General features: G+C 36.6%; 1 protein-coding gene across 2 annotated transcripts in view; it reads left to right on the top strand.

Moving 5' to 3' along the window:
• Window positions 1-15,159, top strand: part of SEMA3C (semaphorin 3C) — a 161,921-nt gene that overhangs the window by 84,851 nt on the left and 61,911 nt on the right. For both annotated transcript variants that reach the window (XM_023638817.2, XM_023638818.2), the window contains exons 5-6: window positions 6,783-6,902; window positions 13,516-13,606. In XM_023638817.2, coding sequence (XP_023494585.1) covers window positions 6,783-6,902; window positions 13,516-13,606 — 211 coding nt within the window. The remainder of the gene's footprint in view (window positions 1-6,782; window positions 6,903-13,515; window positions 13,607-15,159) is intronic.

Genomic DNA, 15,159 nt, shown 5'->3' on the forward strand with positions numbered 1-15,159 from the left:
ACGAAATTGCCTAACAATGCATTTCTCAGAAGTTGTCCCCGTCATTAAGTGACGCATGACTGTATTTTCCTTCATTCTCTAACATGCAGGTTCTTCCCATTGGTGTGTATCTGATCATGTGTTGCCTTTTGCCACAATAATATCCTGTGGCTATAATTACTGGATTTAGTTGTCCTTTGTTCAGGAAAGATTCTCATTTCTCACTCTCATGAATGGTCCCAGGCAGAATGTGTAGGACTTAGATACTTTTGCACATTCTCTTTCCAAAAATTGCTGTTACTTTCCTGAAGAATCTTAGCCAAGTCATTTTATCTCTTTCTCCCTTTGGCAAAATAGAATTGCTCTGTCATTTGCTTTCTTATAAGTAAAAGTCATTAGATAAAATCTTCAATAGATGCTTGCATTTTCCCATAGTTTGGTCATGCTGTAAAATCGTTCATGGATGTCTTTAAATTCTGCTATAGAGGCAATTAGTATACGTAGCAGAGGTAACTGGTGGAGGGTCCTGTTCCAGTACAGCCAACATCGTTGGATTCTGGGAAATAATAATCAATAAGTCTTTCAAATACATGTTCTGTCTATGCAAGAGAAGAGGATGGCTGACAAATCTGTCTTATTTCATACATGTGAGGTCCTTACAGAGCAGTGTCCTTTAATCTGGCCACAGGAAAAAGGTCAGTGGTAGAAAAATGATGCTAAATAGGTCTTTAGAAATTTTATAGAACACTATATTTTTATTATAATTCTCAACAAAATCAAATATTTAAGAATCTCTTAACTCTCTTGGAATAAATATCATTACTTAATATTTCATTTTTAACAATGCAGGAATTGAATATTTGAATTTTCACAGACCAGTTAGTTATTGCGAAGAAACTAGAGGTCAATAAGACGGAGTGCCTACTTGTCAGAATCTTTACAATAAACTAGAGATGATGAGACATGTGCAGTAATTATCAAATGACAGTGGCCAACGTTTAATGGAGTGGGCCATGGGCTGTTAAGTGCTTTATTCTAACCCTCATGACAGTGCTACAAGATGGACGTTGTTGTCATCATGCACATTTTTAAGAGAAAGAAACCTAATTACTAGAGAGGGAGGGACTTAGGCAGAGCTGTGCTCCCAGCAGGGGCGAGCCACGTCCAACTCAGCTAGTATGGCTCTGCATCCCGCTCCCTTAGCCGAGAAAAGGCACCATCTCTGGGAAGAATATGGTCAATGCTAAGGATACACGCAAAAGACGAAGAGAACACACCTTGCAGCTGGGGTGTTTAGCAAAGGTTTAATAGATTTGGTGGCACCTGTGTTAGGTCTTATGTCAACCTGTCCCCTTATTTTATTTCAGTGATACCCAAATTCAAGTAAGTTGCACCATTTCCTCTTGCAGCCTTTGGGACATGCTACATGGGATTCTCTTCTTGTTCAGTCATCTTCCCTTCTGTCTAGCCTGGGCATCCTCTCCTCATGCTTCCAACTGACAGCTCAGATGTCGCTTCTCTGGAGGGTCTCTCCACGCCCAGGACCGGCTGGCTGCCCCTCCCTGTGTGCCCTTGAAACATTCTAGCCCTTGTTTCATTGCGAGTTTGACTGTGACTCTCCCTCACTGACTGGAAATACCCACATCTGGATCTAGGCAGTTCACAAAATTTAAACAAGAGCTGAAAAGATGGAGATGGAAGCAAGCAAGCATGGGAATCTCTTCCTGGTGATTGTGCGAGGTTGGGGTATGATATGGTGGGTGATGAATTTATTAATGCCTTTATAATAGTATTTGGAGTAAATCAGTATGCAGATATTCTGGAAGTACATTTTGGTTAAGTTAAATTTTTTTGCTCTTAAATATTATATTAATCACCTACTGAGCAAAAAAAACTAGTGACAATTAAAATCCATAGTGTTGTAACAATGAAAAATAGTAAAACATAGAATCGAGCATCCCTTATTCCTTTAAATTTTTTTACTTATTTCAAATTTTAAAGTTATAAAAAGCACTTAATTATTATAAAATAATTCAGTGTAATTTGAAATTTTATCCCAGGTAATAATTTATCATAATTCTATAAGAAATTAATGTTTATAAAGAAAATAAATGATCATGGTGGGAATATGGCTAATTTTCTGCCCTAAAGAGAGTGTAACCTACCTCATAATTCCCCTTTCTGCCCTGTGTATTCACATTCCTACATGCTCCATTTATTTCTAAATGTTAATATTTTATTCATACTCTAAATAAATTGAGCTTAAACAATAGCCCATGCTGTCCAGTGAGATAGGGCATAATGAATGTGCAAAGCAAATACTGTAAGAAATCATTGAAAAATTAAACAGGATTACAGATATTTAGACATATATGCATTACATGCACACAATGTCAAACTTGATTTATTAATTGTGGAATATCAGTTTCCATATTTCTGTGACCAGAGAATTCTGAACTACTGGAAAATGTATTTTCTTTAGGAATATGTTTATCAAAATACCTTGGTTTATTCCCCAGACCTAAGAAGTGTAGGCCAAGAAGAAAAACTAAGACGTACTTTTTTTTCCATTGTATAGTATGGACCATGAAGAGTCAATATTTTTCAAGCCCTATTCACCTGTACTCCAGGATGTATTTTAAAAAATAGCTAATAAATGTTCAATACAGAAATCTTTGAAGGCCTGGAAAAGCATGTAGAAAGAAACAGAAAATAACCTTTTATTAGTTCTTTGACCCGGGCAATTTAACCTATCTGTGCCTCAGTTTTCTTATCTGTATAATGGGCTGACTCAGACTACCTGTTTTTGTTGTTGTTAGTGCCATTAAGTCAGTTCTGACATCTAGCAACACTGTGTATGGCAGAGCAGAACCCTGCGTCATCTTTTGGTGCCATCCTCTCTCCTTCCAGCGCTCTATCAGACGTGCTCCACTACTGTTCACAGGGTTTTCATGGCCAATTTTTTTGGAAGTGGGTGGCCAGGTCCTTCCTCTTAGACTGTCTAGTCTGGAAGCTCCACTGAAGCCTGTCCACCATGGGTGACCCTGCTGGTATTTGAAATACCAGTGGCATAGCTTTCATCATCACAGCCACCATAGTATGACAACTGACAGATGGACAGGTGATGTGGGTCCCTGACCAGGACATGAACCAGGACCTCAGTGATGAGAGCCCCGGATCTTAACCATGAGACCAGGACTGGCTGGTACCTGTTGGGTTGTTAAGAGGATCAATGAGTTAGTATTTGCAGAGAGCTTGGGACATACATAGCACACAGTAAATGCTATATTACTGCCAAATAAATAAAATAAATTACACTATCCAAACATAATAACTTAAAATTTGGGGTATGTTTTTCCAGCATTTTATTACATGACACACACACACACACACACACACACACACACACACACACACACACACATATATATCAATAAAATGGTATTGTATTCTACATGATGTTAGCAGTCTGATTTTCATTTTAGCTTCGTACCAGGAAATAGTTTTGAAAGAGAATTAAACAATGAAAAGAAAGAATCCACATGTGAATCTCACTGAGGTCTCATCCTCGTAGCTTTCGTGGATGTCTGCTGTGGTCAGGACCTACACTGCGCCCTGGGCAGGACAAATGCCCTGTCCACTTCACAGGGTTTGCACTGACAATTGGAATAGAAAATGCATATGAAAGAATCTAATATCTGACACTGTGTGTTCTTATCGTGTACCAGACAGTTTTCCAAGTGTGTTATTAGTCTGTTGCTCACAACAAATATTATCATCACCATTTACGGATAGAAAGATTGAAGCACAGAGAGGCTAATTCAGTGTCTCGAGTTCAAACAGCTGGTTGAAGATAAAGCCAGAGTTTGAAACCAACATCACCTGGCTCTGAGATTCTTACGCTTAAGTCCACTCTCTCCTGCCCGTCTGAGGACTATGGATGTTGACAGAGCAACTTTAATTGCCTCTCTGGTTTTGTCACACAATAACCTATCTTCCCTCTAGACACAGTTTCCCAAGTAAATCATGCACTATCTCACCTCCTATTTGTGTCCATGCTTTGTTTCCTGTTGGAATATTCTTTTCTTATGCTTTTGCCTGTCAAAATCCCTACTTTCTGCAAGTTCCAGCTCAAATGACACCCCCCTCAAATCTTTACACCCAGTTCGGCATTACTCATTCTCTCTTCTTCCTTTCTGTGGCAATTTTGAAAAATACAACCCTATTGTAGCATCTCCCAAAGCCTGATGTGTTCTGCCCTCTTCCTCTGAAAGCAGGAGTCAAATCTGGTCATTCCAGTGTGGCCAGCCCCATGCACAGTGCTCGCGTAGAATGAGTTCAGTGCAAATTGCTGGGTGGAGCTGACACCACTGCAGTGGTATAGGTCAGGCAGAAAGTGGACAGAACCTGAGGCAGGGCAATGGAGAGGGAAAGCGCCTAGAAAATGACTTTCGATAATTAACTCAGCTGACTTCTTGTTCCTTTCGTATTCTTCTCTGTGGGGAGGAACGGAGGGGCACCCTGAGGACCAGCGAATAGTGTGGGAATCTCTCTCTTGGCTTCTCAACTCCTTCCTATGGAAAGCGGGCGGTGGCGGAGGCCGCGGCTCGAGAGCCAGCTCAGTTACTTATTAAACCCAGCGCACTTCATTAACCTCTTTGGGACTCGATTTCCTCATTGCTAAAATGGGACTCATACTTTAATTAGAACATTGCTGTGAGGATTAAAAACAGTTAGCATCAAAGGATTAAGAGCTCTGTAAACACGAGTAACTATTATAAAATCCTCCCTCTAACAACTGTGGATTCCTCACCCCTGACAAATTGTAAAGTGGTTAAAAGTACAGGATTCAGTGTTCTACACATCTGCGTCTGAAAATCTACTTTACGCATTTCTCCTATATGACCTCAGGCAAGTTAACGGAAAAAGCTCTAAGCTTTGTTTTTCTAAACGAGGTTGAGTTCTTGTAAAAAACGGAATGAGCGTAAAGAACCCAAGTGGCACATGGTGAGCTCATAGCTGAGCCGTAAAGGTAAAAAGTCAGCCTCCAGGAAGTGAACGGGTTGAACAGTATAAAATGATCGTTCCAATGTCTAGCTTACAATAAAGTCTCAACAAATGTTAGCCATATTTAGCACGTAGTTAATATGTAGGTAGATCTAAACATATACATGAGACAAGTATAATCTGTATTTGAAATATGAAAGGGATGTTAGTGACTTCTTTTCTTGTTCCCAATATCAATAATTCATGACAGTAAACAATCTACAAAACTTAAGACAGACATAATGTATTATTAATAGAATTGGATTGAATTCATGTTTCATGGGAAAATATTATATACAGAATCTTGCAATGTCTGAACTTGAATGTGAAAAAAATAAACACAAGTCTCGTTGCTCACAGACACTCTTAACACAGACATACTGTGTGCACACCGTCGTTCATCTGTGCTTTTCCTCCAGAGAAACACGTATCGTCTGTCATTATGTAGTCAATTTCAGGTACTTTATAAACAGGTGTCAGGATACAATGACACTATATATTTAACAAAACTCCTTAATGTCTTAAAATAAAAATAAAGTGTATAGTGTGGTCTATAAGGATTAATTCCTTTCACAACAGTGTTCATGATTGATTATCTGATAATAAAAATCCATAATAGAAACATATGTATAAAATTACTACACATGAAAATGAGTGTATATTTATTGAGAGTAGCAATGAATATAAAAGGAGAAAATGATGACAAAATACAGAATAATATTGACTTTAAATTTAACTTCTATTTTAGCAAAGTTTTTTTTACTTTAATAATGTAAATGAATGTGCGTTATAAAGAATTAATAAAATAAATGGTACTTGAAGAGAAAATAAAATATATGCTGTCTGATCACCCATGAGGAAACGATTGTTACCTTTTGATATCTTTCTTTATAAAAAAATTTGTCTCTAACTTATAACATTATTTTTAATGTTCTTTGGGAGAAAAATGACTTTGTGAAGGAAACAACAGTCAACCTCAGGCTTAGTTATTTCGTGGTCAGCGAAGGACAGCGAGCCCAGCAGATGCGGAACACGCAGTGATTAATTCGGTCGCAGGGACTTGCGTTTGCTGCCGACCGTGCTCATGTTCTTCTGCCAGGTCATAGTCAACTTATAGTTGCAGTAATTATTTTGCATTTCATTGAGTGAATAAATGACATCCTTTCCAATGGTTGGACTGGGAGCAGGTGAGAAAAGAGATTTTGGGGGAGAGGAAAGCATTTTAGGGAACCAAGGGCAGAGAGAGAATCACTGCATCGTTTTTCAGAGGACGCACAATGCTGGCATTTTGTGTAAGATTTGTTTTACTCACCAATTGTGAAGGGCAGTGGTGTTTGCCATTGGGTTCTGATGACGATATGGACTCTGTCCAAGCAGGATTTCATTCAAAACATGTTTATAAAATGTGTATGTATGTAATGATTTGAGGAAAATTTGAGGGAACCATTTGGTGTACTTTTCAATTTCTAAACTTCCTCAGGTAAAGAGTAGGTTCATAAAGTTTCAGAACAAAAAAACTTACACAGTATATGAAATATTGAAAGGAGAGAGACATATCATTTTACTCGTTATCTAAGGTGGCCTACCTTTCTCCCGAAATAAACCAATGGGATAAACCATGTTTTCTCTTATTATCTGCTAACAATAACGAAAACGTTAGGGTGGAAAGGAGGATGTGTAGCGGGGCGTCACGGTGATACTGGGAAATGGCAGGAAAGCCGTTGGGTTGCTGACCGCTCATTTACTACTTCTTCCAGCACGGCTGTGGAAACTTCGTCCGCGTGATTCAGGCTTTCAACCGCACGCATCTGTATGTTTGTGGGAGTGGCGCCTTCAGCCCCGTCTGTACTTATTTGAACAGAGGGAGGAGATCAGAGGTAAGTCTGTCAACTTTTCATTCTTAGTTCTGGTGTCACCGTCAAAGATTTCTTCAAACTGTATTTTTAGAGTAAAAACTTGGCAATATCATCATTAGCCACAAAAAAGTTGCAAGCGCTTTAAACACAAAATGTATTATTACGCTTGATTCCTGTCTGCCAAGTTACTTAACGTATTGCCTTTGCATTCAACTAAATATATGTATATATTTCTGAAAGGAAAAGCTGCAAAATATAAGGGAAAGAAAAATGGTGTAATTTCATAATTACTTAGAATGTAAGATATTGATAATATTTGCTCCAAATTATAGAAATATTGTAGTATAAACTCACTTTCTCAAATCTATTTTAAGTAATCTCTCTTTAATCTTTCAAATAGGTAAACTTTTATGAGATACATACCTGTAAGAGATATATGAAGCGGGATGCCCAGTGCCTTGCTGGAAAGAATTTTATATAATTAATAAATCACACTTTCATTTTAGACTGACATCGGTCTACATTAGGCTGTTCTGGCCTTATTTTTACATTGGTTAAAATGATTTGGGTTCTGTGAACAAAAGCATTTGCTAAAGACTAAATGTATAGCGAAAGGACAGTCAAATATAAGGCTGGTTGAACTTCACCTCTGAAATTTAAGACAGTGTTTATCCCAGTTCACAGATATTCACTAAGGAAGCTGTGCATTAGACCAAAAGAGTTTTGCTCATTCTTTTAGTCAAACGTTGTTTTACTTAATTATAAGTATTTTAAAAACCGAATTCTTTCAAACTATCTTGCTTTGGTTCCGTTATGCAGCTTAAATCTAGAAAGTCCAATTCTTAAATAATATCTTAATTTAATTTCAGAGGTTAGAATTGTAAAAAAGATTAAATATTGCTGCTGCTATGTCTTATTAAGTTTATTTCTCTTTTACAACAATCTACTTTAGAACTAATATAATTGAACAATGATTCTATCTTTATTCCTTTATTATTATTATTAATTTTTTTCAGCCATGCAATTTACACATATGTATCTTTTGGTGAATAAAAAGTCATTTAAACATAACTGAGTAATTATAGTTTGACTCCAAATTGAGGCATTTCCCAGTGGTTCAAGAGGATGTGAAATAAAATTCTTACAGAAAAGTAAAGCTGTGCTCCGTGGTGGAGAACTGTTGGCTGCACTGAGCTTGTTGTTAGAACCACATGCCTGTGATCAGCTGATTAAATAAACTACTGCATCGACGTCTGCAGTCTGTCGACACTCTGCTGAAGGCCGTGCCGTCACTGTACAGGCCAACAATCGCATAGCCGTTTTCAGAGCACGGATTTCACATAGCATGATTTTCCCATGTACAAATTGGCCACCATGCACGTCAAGGCTTAATTGGAAAGTTGACCTAGAAAATAATCTCCTTTGGAAAACCAGCATGGAATAAATTTTAATCACTTTACTAAATATGAACTATTTTAGTCTCACTTCAAAATATGTGTTTCAAAGGGGAAGCATTTTCATTAATCAGTCTCTTTAAATAATACATGAACATCTTCAGAGCCAATTTAAGTATGAAAAGAGTTATGAATTTTAAGCTTTATGTGTTATCTTTGATAGTCAAGTTAAGTCAAAGGATTTCCCCAAAACATCGTTTTTATATATCTATAGTACATAGATAATACTGTAAATATAGAACGCACAGTTTTACCAAACGTGTGATATATTTATTTTCTTTAGTTTAGATAAAAAATCCCCAGTATAAAATGACCATATGATGCAGAAAGTTGTATTTTGAGAGAATTCTCCTCATTCATCACTAACGTTGTATTTTGTAATGACCAGCAGCAGTACTTATGCTAACATGCTGTATTAGTACTAACGTGGCATTTCTCATGTATTTGAAACCAGTTTGAAAGTGAACCAGGTTGAGTGACACATTCATTAATTATTCAATTTCATTTCTGAGCCACTGTCCACCACTTTTTATCCACCTGCCAAATAGACATTCATTGGTTCTCAGAGGATATTTTATGAGCCTACTTATTATGCCCTATGACTCTTCCATTATTCTGTGAGACTGATTGAGAGCTTTCCTAGATCATTTCAACTCTGCCCATCCAAAGAGCCCACAATCTGGCTACAGTTCTCTTCTATCCACTGTCTTCACTCTCTGTCTTCTCTTTCTGGAAAAAAGTAAAGCAACAAAAGTAAATAATAACTCCAAAATGAATAAAACACTAATAAAAAACAATTGTTTAATTTTGCTGCACATTCTTGGAATGGTACCACATCTCATCTCTGGTTGAGTTTATCAAATGTCTCCATCACATCAGCTCCAACCGATGAATACCTTTAATACCCTGTCCCTGCCACTCATCAGGCAGGTAACCTTACCTTTGGCTGACCAAGAATATCACAGATGACCAAGAATATCACAGGCATACAAATTATTCCCTCTGCTTTTTGAAGCCAATTCATCACCAGACTTTTCTGTTTATGCATCTTTTTGTAGCTTTCCCTTTGTCAGAAGAAAAGTTGTACATTTTCCTTATCAATAAAGGTCTTTGATACTAGCTTTCATCACTTTGTTTCATGTCTTCATACCCTTTCCCCTGCATTTACTTATTTTTCCTGTTTAAAAATAGGATCATATTTCCTTTCCTTGAAGTCGTTATCTTGGATCTGTGACTTCTTTTAACTCTTCTCCTTTCTTTCTCTTTTGCTTGATCACAAAACTTCTCAGATTTAGTAGGCTACATTTTCATCTTTTCTATTCTTGTTTTCTATGTCTTTATTAAGCCTTTCTAATATGGCTTTCATTCCCACGCATTAACTAAACTGTTTTCTAATACCAAGATTCCTCAATGACCAAATCGACTCCCCTAATTAGCATCCTTTCTCCTAGACCAATCTATAATGTGTTGGTCATGCCTTCTATTTTTCAATTCTTTTATTGACATCTGTAACCCTGGGACATTTTTCTATGCCTTCTTTCCTAATTTTTCACTGCCTACTCTCTTTCTGGTTCTATTATTTTCTCTCATTGATTTGATTCACAAATGTGTATTTATTTAATGAGAATAGTGGCAGAAACAAAATCATGTCAGAATGTGTAAGCTGCCTTTAAGATATTGATCCTTCTCTTGTGTCAAAGGAGAAGCAATTGGATTGATCTTAAAGAGAAAATGGCATGAACAGAATTATGTTGTCAGTGTGTGTTATGTTACAAATGATTTAGGGTGGGGAGAAGCTGAGCGGGCTGTGGTGACATCAATTAGAGAGTTGATACAGTAGGCCCAGGGTGGTGGCAATGAAGACAGAAAAATAGGCACAAAATGTAGAATAAAATAGGCAATATTGGTGGATTTGGCTATGGGAAATGGAAATACATAATAATATAGATGTTGGTATGTTATCTGTTTGGTTTTTCTTGGTTGGTTTTGTCGTTTTTAATATATATTTGCCATGAATTGAGATTAGAAACAATGAAGAGAACCATGTTTGAGGCTAATATTATGAGCCTGGGTTTGATTCTGTTGAGTCTGAGTTGCTGTTAAAAGATACAAGTGGAAATATCAAGTAGGCAGTTGAATAAGAGTTGACTATATGAATGGTTGAGTCATTATTTTATAACAGTAATTGAAGCCCCAAAAAAGTATAGGTTTAATAGTGCAGAGAGAGTATAGTGTGAAAAGGGAAGAGTGACTATGGTTGAGACTTGAGGATCTCCTAACTTTAATGGCAAGATGGAGGGAAAAGGATCTTCAAACAAGACAAAAAAGAAACAACCAGAGAAGTAGGGGAAAGAAACAACAGTGTGTTGGTTCTGGGAATAAAAATAAATCATTTAAAAAGGCTAGAAGTGGGCAAGAATCTTGGACACCATTGAGAATCCAAGTAAGATGAGGTCTGAAAAATAAGTGCTAAATTGTGTAGCATGATTGTCCTTATGGATCTTATTGAAAAGGGCTTTGATAGAACAATTGAGGTTGGGTGCCCAATGGAAATGAATTAAGAAGAAAGTGAGAAGTCAGGAAATGGTGAGAAGTATATGTAATTCTTTAAGAAACGTGGTTCTCAAGGAGAGTAATGTGTAGGAGCTGAAGGGGTTGTTTAAATGATGATGTGAAGGATCCAGTTAATAAGATCAAAGAAGGGAAGAGATAATGGAAAGAATAAGTTGCCTAAGAAGACTGGATAACGTGAGATCCAAAGCACTGGTGGAAGGATTGGCCTCAAAGTAAGAAAAAGGGTTCCGCTCATGTATTACTAGAAGTATTAGTGGATACATATTTATGTGTTTGGTAGTGAGAAGTGGAAGATGCCTCATTTAAGGGCTTTACTTTCTCAGCGACATGGTTGTCAATCATATGAGCAGAGAATAAGTTAGAAGATTTGACTATAGCGGCAGTGGTTTGAAATTATCTGTGGAAGAACCAGTTGACCAGGGTTTCCTTGAAGGGTTGCTGAGCAGTATAAAGGGTCCACTTTGGGTTGGTGATCACAGATCTATAATATATTGAGTTTACTTTGTTGGATAGCCTCCTGCAAAATGCTTAAAAGTTTGGAGGCAAGTATGGAGAATGTGGATAGACCTGTCCTCCCTGGCTGTAGATGCAATAAAAAAAAAAAAAAAAAAATCACAGATTCAAGGAACTTAACACTTTTGCAAAAAATTGTTGAAATTAAAAAGCATGGAATCTAAACTGGTTAATAAAAAAGGTCAAGAAGAGAAGGCTGATTTCACTGGAAGAAAATAGAGGGTTCCTAGTAGATGAGTTTGAAGAATTGTTGCTGGGTGCTTGACTTAGTGATTATTCAGGTGGACCACATCCCTTGCTGGTGATGACAAGGTCCAAACTACAACTGTGTGAGTACAAGGATGCTGTGCAATAGACGAGTAAGTCGGTGGGAAACAGATGGCACCTAAGCAATCTCATTGGTTCCTGCAGTGCCCTGTAGATTTTAGTCAAATCTGTGTATGTCTCTGGCTATAGAATTGCAACCAGCCTTGCTAAATTTTATTGGTTTTCATCAAGTTTATCCTTATTTACTCATTTTAGTCTTTATATAAATGATGACCTTTTGGAAAGCAGATGCAGCTAGGAGTCAGGAGACTAAATTTTAATTTTGCTTTTGTGACCGTTTAGCTGTGTGATCTTTGGCAAGTTGTATTTTCCTCATCTGTGGAATTAACTCATTGAAGAGGATCGCGTCCTAGAACATTTCCAGGCTGGAAGACTGTTATTCTTCTTAAGCTCTTTGATCCTCTCTTGCCTCAGGGATGTTCTGCCAGCACATCACTCTCAAAATGACGAAAATGAACTAGATTGATGTTCTTTCAGGAGTCCAAACTTCAGAGTCATCTCTGTGTTCTTCGTCTTCGTGAACTACCTCCAATTTGTAATTGATTGCCAGGCTCTGCTGATTTTCACTTCACAAGTTCTCTTGCGCCTTTGCTGCGCTTACCATGACCACTGAGACCCTAGCGTGCCAGATTATTGTTACCTAATTCCTGGACTGTTGTAATGGAAAACAAATTTGTTTTCTTGATACCAGTGTCTGTTTTTATGACTGCCATTCTCAGTCTTCTTAAAGAAGAAAGAAAAGAAGCAAGAAAAGGTCCGATCTTAAAGGAGCCTTTTGATCCTTTCATTTCTGTGCTCAAAAATATTGAGCCTGTATTTCTCAAAGGGTAATTTTGAAAAACGTTAGCTTGATAATTGAGGTCCTCCATGATCAAATGCAACCCACAAAAGTGATAATTTTTTATTTGAATTTTACTAGTAGCTTTTGCTAACTCTATAGAAGAAAAAGATAAATATACCAATCACATCTTCCCTCTTAGTGAGCTACATTCATCATTACATTTCAGATTGAACCCGTTGCTCCCAATCCTTGGGCTTCTCTAGCCCCATTTCCTGCTTAATTTTTCTTCTAAGCACCGAGCGCCATCTAACACACACTATATTTACATATTTATTCTCTTTATAGTCCATATTTATGTATTTACATTCTCCATCATTAGATTATAAATTACTTGAGGGTAAAGAGTTTCATCTGTTTTCTATACTGTATCCCTAATGTTTTACCAGTGCCTGGCACATAGTAGCTGCTCAATAAATTTTTGGTAAATGAATGCATAAATGAAATATTTTTATCTAAGTTAAGAATTATTTTGTTGAATCTAGTATAACACTTTATATGACAAAATTAAGTGATAACATTCTATACTTAAAAAGTTTCTTGATTATTTGGAAATATTGTAATCTTTATACACATTGTTCCTCTGTGGACAGTTTTCTTCTTTTGGTGGATGTCCAGCATATCTAGTTCAGTTTACAATGATCCTTGATTTCCAAGTGATTTTTGATGATGTTGATTTGAGGTGAACTTGTTGGATCAGCTTTATGAGGAGTGTAAAGAACTCGAGCTGCTGAGGTTAGCTTGTAGTTACAGATGGACTCTTCATACAGGCCAGGAAGGTACTAATATAGTAAATCGGGAAGGCAGAAGCAAACAAGTAGAAAGTGTATGACTTATGATGATGCTTTGTTTTACTAAAGAACAGTTGGCTAACTAAATCTAACGTTATTTATTGTTACTACGTTTTTCAATTCTATCTATAATAAAGGACCAAGTTTTCATGATTGACTCCAAGTGCGAATCTGGAAAAGGACGCTGCTCTTTCAACCCCAATGTGAACACAGTGTCTGTTATGATCAGTAAGTGGAAAATAAAAGAGGGCGGGGGAGATGTAAAATAAAAAGGAAATCAAAGGGAATACATTCTGACACGGTGTACCCATTTTGGATAGTTGCATGGATGATAGTACGTGAGTAAAATAATAGAAACAAAGTTGTGAGCTGAGAAATAGAAATTTTAATTCCTCATTTTCAAGAATATTCCTGATTAAATGATAAGCATGTATTTTTTCATCTAATAGGATAGTGTTGTCATTCCTAAAGCAATATTTACATATATTAACATAATATAATTTTCAATGTTTTCCTAGTTGTTTTTCTAATATTAAGTATAACCACGTTTTGTCATGCTTTAGTAATCTTTTACAAATGATTAAAAATGGTATTTCTTTGAAATGAAAGAATAACAAAGTGCATGTGTTAGCCAATTCAGTCCCCTGTGGATTGTCTAGAAGTTGCTATACTAAAAAAAAGGTGGTGATAAAGGCACTTTTTCATTTTCTCATTTTTCCATAAAATATATCTGTTAAGAAACAGGCCCAATTGCTTGCTGCTACGCACATTGACACATAAATGTCTCTAAGTCTCAGTCATTGGATGCCTTTCTATAACTCACCTGAAAGACGTTCTCTAGAATATATCTGAGTTAACACGAGTTGACTGTGGGGACAAATCTTGGATTTCAGTATGTCGGCTGTATAGTAGATGGGTTTCCCTCTGGTTTCTCCATGTATTGCCAGTGGTAGAATTGTGTCATTTGACAACAGAACAGGGGGAAAATAATCGTTGTGTTCAAAACGCTATGCTTTGATTCACTTAAAGAGGCAACCCATCTTTCTTTCTCAAATCTCATATCTCGTATCTGGAAACTAAATGAAGACAGGTACATGCAGCATTGACTAAAATGTGAGTGTGGAAGTTGTCCAGAAGTTTCCATATGGTCATTCAAATTGGGCAGGGAGGAGATGACAGTATATCATTAGGACAAAAAATTAGAAAGCTTTGAAACCACAAGCTATCCTGTTATGTCTGATGCAGGGTCATTTCAGATAAGCTTCTAAATATTATTTAATAGAAGCAGTGTCTTGGAAAGTCTTTTCTTCATTAGGAAGAAACTGTGATATATATATATATATAATATTAGTTAAATATATAGAATTTTCACTTATTTCAAGTTAAATGCTGTGAAAACACACTTCAAAGCTCTGTTAATACTAATACTGGAGTTTTATCCCATCAAATATTGTCTAGAACAAAAAAGAGTTACAACAAGTCATTATAAGTTTTCCTGTTCAACTATGGTAAATCATTTAATAGATTTTCCCTTAGGAAACTGGATTTGTTTACAAAATCAAAGTTAGTTATTGGCCTTCATTTTTCAAGGACCTGAGACTTCAACTCCTATGCTCGTGTTCCTATGCTACCTCTTAATATTTTGATTAACGTTACAATTTCTACTATCAAAGAAAGACATCAAACAATTTGCTTAACTTAAAAACAGAAACCAAAAAGACCTGGAAGCTTTATAAGCTTGCATTTATCATTTTATTTGTTCTGTTGATTATCCCTCTAAA

Source organism: Equus caballus, chromosome 4 (assembly GCF_041296265.1).
Source record: "Equus caballus isolate H_3958 breed thoroughbred chromosome 4, TB-T2T, whole genome shotgun sequence".
In the NCBI taxonomy this organism is placed as follows: domain Eukaryota; kingdom Metazoa; phylum Chordata; class Mammalia; order Perissodactyla; family Equidae; genus Equus; species Equus caballus.